This window comes from Stegastes partitus, unplaced genomic scaffold (genome assembly GCF_000690725.1).
Source record: "Stegastes partitus isolate 25-593 unplaced genomic scaffold, Stegastes_partitus-1.0.2 Scaffold540, whole genome shotgun sequence".
Lineage (NCBI taxonomy): Eukaryota > Metazoa > Chordata > Actinopteri > Pomacentridae > Stegastes > Stegastes partitus.
This window is the reverse complement of record NW_007578271.1, coordinates 186,729-191,891: the sequence shown is the minus strand read 5'-3', so window position 1 is coordinate 191,891 and position 5,163 is coordinate 186,729. Positions and strand designations below refer to the sequence as shown.

The window sequence follows — 5,163 nt, the reverse complement described above, 5'->3', positions numbered from 1 at the left end:
TCCTCCAGGGCCTGTCGTTCCGGGTTCGCTCGGTCAGTGTTGGAGAACAGTGGCTGCAGCATCAGAGCGCCCCCTGCAGGTCAGTGTTCCTCTGGTGGTCACATGGTCTGTATATATACATACAGTGTGTATATAGTCCATACTGTACATACTGTATATACTGTATATGACATGTATACCAGTGAACTGTCTATAAGGACAAACTGTAGCTGCTCTCTATATGAACCGTATGTAGAATATAGAGTCCATCAGGTCTGGACTTCACTGCTGTCAGGAGACACATGTTGTGAACTTAGGTTAGAAATAAGTTCAATGGAATACAGACAATATGCACAGAATGTACAGTATCTACAGTACCTACAGTATTTATGTTATTTACAGTATTTATATTGTTTCTCATGTTTCTGTCCGTCAGGAGGACTCGTGGTGAAGCCAAGAAGTGCCGTAAGGTTTACGGCATCGAGCACCGGGAGCAGTGGTGCACGGCGTGCCGCTGGAAGAAGGCCTGCCAGCGCTTCACCGACTGAGCAGCGCCGCCTGCTGGACACTTCGTACTCTCGTTCCTCTTTTTATTCCCACAAGTGTCGTTTTTACGGTTTGTTGTCGTCCTGAAGGACTTTTACGAACTAATGAGGCAGCTACAGAGCAGATCCACACCGGGCCGGACCGGACCGGCACCTGGACGGGCCGAGACCGTTAGAGGAGCAGCTGAGCTTAGCTGCTCTGGACCGTGAACCTCTACAGAACCACCGCTTCACTCTGCTGAACACGCTCAGCGCTCAGTTTATTAGGAACGGCTGCTTAAAGCTCCACACTGTTGTAAACGGGGTGGACAAAATAACAGAAACACCTGATAAAGCCTCCAGCTGCAGCGATCAATCAGTCAGTTGGTCAATACTAAGTTCATCTCCATCTGATTTAATTACCAAAATAAATAAACAGTCTAAACTCTGAGATGCAGCTTCCTCACTGTCAATATTTCCTCGTTTCTTTCCTCCTGTGTGAGGAAACAGGACCTTTGAGGAAACTTTGATCCTCGTTTTTCTGTTTTCTGGCGTCTCAGAGACCAAACGACGGATCCGTTTATAGAGAAATGAACTGTTGGTTTCAGCCCGACTCCACGTTAGTCTCAGTTAAAGAGGGAAAGAAAAAAGAAAAGCATCAAATCATCTCGTTTCAGAGGAAATGACGATGAACTTCGACATGATGAGGCTGAACGTAGAACCTGAACCTCAGCATCTCATGAACAGAACATTTCAGCCTTTGAATGGTTCTGATCCGATGTCCACCACCGAGCAGTGTTCCTGATGAACTGACGATGGACCGTGTTGCCATCAGTGTGAACCTACAGAACCAGCACCAGGTCACTGAGCTGCAGCTTCAGCCTGTTTCTGTGCTGGTTGGTCTTCACCATCCGGAAAACAAATTTAGCCGAATCCTCCGTCAGCAGCTGCAGTTTGACGGAAACGTCGGACGTTCAGAAGAAGAACTTTAAAACTCGTTAACGTTCAACCAGGTTCTGCAGAAAGAAAACGAAGAATCTGGTTGATGGTCAGAGTTCTAGTCTCTGAATCTGAACGTCAGTGTTCGCCACCACTCACCTGTCCTTACCCGTTACACCTGTCCCCGTCTATCTCACCTGTCCTTACTTGTCACACCTGTCCCCATCTATCTCACCTGTCCTTACCTGTCACACCTGTCCCCGTCTATCTCACCTGTCCTTACCTGTCACACCTGTCCCCACCAGTTTAGATCCTCCCTCCGTCTGTGTTCAGCTGTTTGGAAGCAGAAGCCATGCCCGCTCCTCTCTGAGGGAACCTTGCAGTATTGATCAAGAGGTTTGATGACATAAATCAGTTTAATCTGTATTTTCTCTATACTCGGCTCTTCCTGGTCTTTACAGTCACATGTATTCTGGACCCATTTATCCGACGTCAGACGTCCAAGATTTAGATGTTTTTCTATTTATATTCTGCTTATGAGCAAAAACAACAAAAAAACTTTTTTGATTGTAATCGTGTCATTTTTATGATTTCTTTTTATACACGATGTGAATCCTGATGTTTTATTAAAGCAGGAAAAACTGATTCTGGCTCCGTGGACTGATTAGAAAACAGCAAGAAATATAAATATATGAAAAATAAAAAGCAAAAAATACACGTAATAAAGAAATAAAAACAAAATTAAATTAAAAGTATATAATTCTCCCTAAAACATAAATGACAAAAAAGTGAAAGAAAAAGAAAACAAAGTAACATCAAATGTAAAATGAGGAAACTTCTACAGAGAAAGAATTTGGTCACAACAAGCAGCACGTTGATGAACAACAGAAACCAGCCGGAGACTCTGTGAGTGTTTTAAATAAAGTTTTTATTACAGATGATTCAGCTTCATAACAACAAACTGAACACAAACTTCCTTTAAACTGATGATGATAAAAAAAACTGCTGCAGGTAAACAAACTCACACACACACACACACACACCTAAACACACACACTCATACGACTGTGCTGTAATAAATTATATGTACAGTCCAGATCAGCTGACGGAGGAACTCAGAGACCGACGTCACTCTGCGGCGCCCGAGTCTGAAGACAGAAGCAGAAAACTAACGTTAGCTACGAGAGAAACGAGCACAGAAGAAGAAAACCTGGTAACTTCAGGAAATACAGGCACAGAAGAAGAAGAGCAGCGTTACTAATGTAGCTTAGGCTAACACTGCAGCTAACATTACCCTATTTAGGCTAATGTAGCAGCTAACATCATCTCATTAAGGCTAAAGTTATGTTGTTCGGGTCTATATAGAGGCTAACAGCAACTCATTTAGGCTAATGCAGCAGCTAACACTATGTTGTATAGCCTAATGCTGTGGCTAATGTAGTCTTGCTTAAACGAACACCCTCTTGTATAGTGATCGAAGTAGCAGCTAGCATTTTCTTATTTAAGTCACATTGTACTTAAACTAATTGCTGGTGTTAGCTTGCTCAGTCCCACATTACCTGTTTAGTGGCCAAATTTTAGGGGCAACATTTACTTTTAAGCTAACACAGTGGCTGCTGACATCCTGTTTAGGGTAATGGTATCTTGTTTAAGCTAATTCAGCAGCTAACAGTCTCCTGTTTAGGACAACAATGTCCTGTATAGTGGTCAAAGCTAACCTTTTCTCGTTTTGCTAACACTGTCATATTTAAGCTAGCTATGTCTTGTTTAAGCTAGTGGGTAATAAAGTAGCTAGTGTTCTGAAGTGATATTATCTCGTCTAAGCTAACATAATGGCTGCTGTGATCCTTTTTAAGGTAACGCTATCTTGTTTAAGCTAATTTAGCAGCTAAAGGGCTCTTGTAGGCTAAGGTTGTCTTGTTCAGGCTAACATAGCGGCTAACATTGTCTTGTTCATCTACAGCTTCTGGTATCCTGACATACGTTATCAAGACTGAAATGTGTTCTCGTGTCACATGTTTTGGCAAACAGGTCACATGTTTAGCGTGTCTGTATGAACATGGCTGTTTATAATCGGCACTTAACCTGAGAAAGACGAGTTCCATCCAACCAGAACCTCTACATGTGTCGGCGTGTGGAGCGTGTGGATGTGACATATTTACCATTTGTCCGTTTTGTTCTGGGTCGACTCGCTCTTTCCGTCACAGGCGACGATCTTCACTTTGTCGACTTTAACCAGGTCGGTCACCTCTCTGAACTCCACGTCATTCAGGACAAACGTCCACACGTTGTCGCAGAACCGGTAGGTGTTCAGAGAGCCCTGCAGGATGGAAACAGAATCGGGTCAAACTCAACAACAGAACCAGTCAGTGTTCCGTCCTGTCAGTGGTTCCTGTCGGTGTTTCAGGTTGAGCTTTGGGTCAGAGGGAGAGCAGGTGGACTCACCCTGAAGTTGACTCTGTTTCGGACTCGGTTGGCGAGCGCCGTGTTGATGGCTTTATCGAACTGGAGCAGAACCTGTAGAGCCAGCTGAGGAGTGATCTGCTGAGTCTGGACACAGAAACACACAATGTTGACTTGTTCTGGTTAACACAGCAGCTGACTTTATCTTGTTTAGGCTAACTTAGTGACGAACTTCATCATGTTTAGGCTAACATAGGAGCTATCATATCTTATTTAGGCTAGCATTGCTAATGCTATCTTGGTTTGTTTAAAACAGAAGCTAACATTAGGTTAACATAGCAGCTAACATGNCTGATGGCAGCGATGGTCCTCAGCAGCTTGTCCTGCAGCCCCCTGCTGCACAGCCCCGCCCACCCAGACCAGACAGGTACACAACAAACAACAACAACAACAAAAGGTTTAAACTGGATTTATAAACCAGGTTGTTGTGCAGGTTGGCTGCTGACAGGTAACAGGTCAGACTAGTTAAACGACAGACGACTGGTTTGTGATGGTTTATGATGGAAACCTGATTGGATGTGATACTGAGTGATGTCGCTGCTCCTCCTGAGCTCTGATGTTTACCTGCTGCAGCTCCTCCCATGGACTGCGGCGGCAGCGACCACTCCGACAGCGGCAGCAGCGGCTACTGGAGCGTCGGCCACGCCCTCGGCAGCCCCGCCCACTCTCCACCAATCACAGAGCCCGAAGCCTGCGCGGCCACGCCCACCGACGAGGGCCTGGACATGGAGCTGGAGCAGGTTCTGTTCGACGAGCCGGCGCCGCGGAAACGCAGGGTGAGCGGCGGTCTGGGGTTGTACGGGAGCCGCAGAGGGTCAAAGCAGAACGGTGACGTGAGTTTGTTCCTGCAGAACTCGGTGAAGGTGGCGTTCAGGTGTCTGTGGCCCAGCTGTGGGAAGGTTCTGACGACGGTGGTGGGGATCAAACGGCACATCAGGACCACACACCTGTGGTAAGGTTCACCTGACCGACACCGCTCATACGGAAGCTCATTGCAGACAAAAAAGTTCAGTGTGGTTTTAGCTCCCGTAGACTCGTGCAGACAAACCAGAACTTATTAAGACGAAACTGTTTTATATGTTTATATCTTGTATCCCGACCTTTGACCTTTCAGCCATGGCGGCGAACACGAGCGCTGTTCCCGCAGCGAGGAGGATTTCTACTACACCGAGATCAACCAATGGGAGCAGCCACAGCATCAGTCTCCGCCCACTATGCTGCAGTGTGGCCACGCCCCCTCCTCACCCCCCTCCTCCCT

General features: G+C 46.0%; 1 protein-coding gene and 2 long non-coding RNA genes across 3 annotated transcripts in view; 1 reads left to right on the top strand and 2 right to left on the bottom strand.

The window, feature by feature from the left end:
• On the top strand, nt 1–954 carry LOC103361872 (uncharacterized). The gene is made up of 2 exons (XR_520426.1): nt 1–79; nt 416–954. It is a non-coding gene; the product is annotated as an uncharacterized LOC103361872 (long non-coding RNA).
• Nucleotides 955–1,114: 160 nt separating this feature from the next.
• On the bottom strand, nt 1,115–2,162 carry LOC103361873 (uncharacterized). The gene is made up of 2 exons (XR_520427.1): nt 1,735–2,162; nt 1,115–1,677 (listed from the first exon to the last, which is right to left on the bottom strand). It is a non-coding gene; the product is annotated as an uncharacterized LOC103361873 (long non-coding RNA).
• Nucleotides 2,163–2,349: 187 nt separating this feature from the next.
• Nucleotides 2,350–5,163, bottom strand: part of gtf2a2 (general transcription factor IIA, 2) — a 12,865-nt gene continuing 10,051 nt past the window's right edge. Inside the window, exons 2-4 of the mRNA XM_008288079.1 lie at nt 3,888–3,992; nt 3,605–3,762; nt 2,350–2,590 (exon numbers count right to left, since the gene is read on the bottom strand). Of these exons, the coding sequence (XP_008286301.1) occupies nt 2,590; nt 3,605–3,762; nt 3,888–3,992 (264 nt within the window). The 3' untranslated portion in view covers nt 2,350–2,589. The remainder of the gene's footprint in view (nt 2,591–3,604; nt 3,763–3,887; nt 3,993–5,163) is intronic.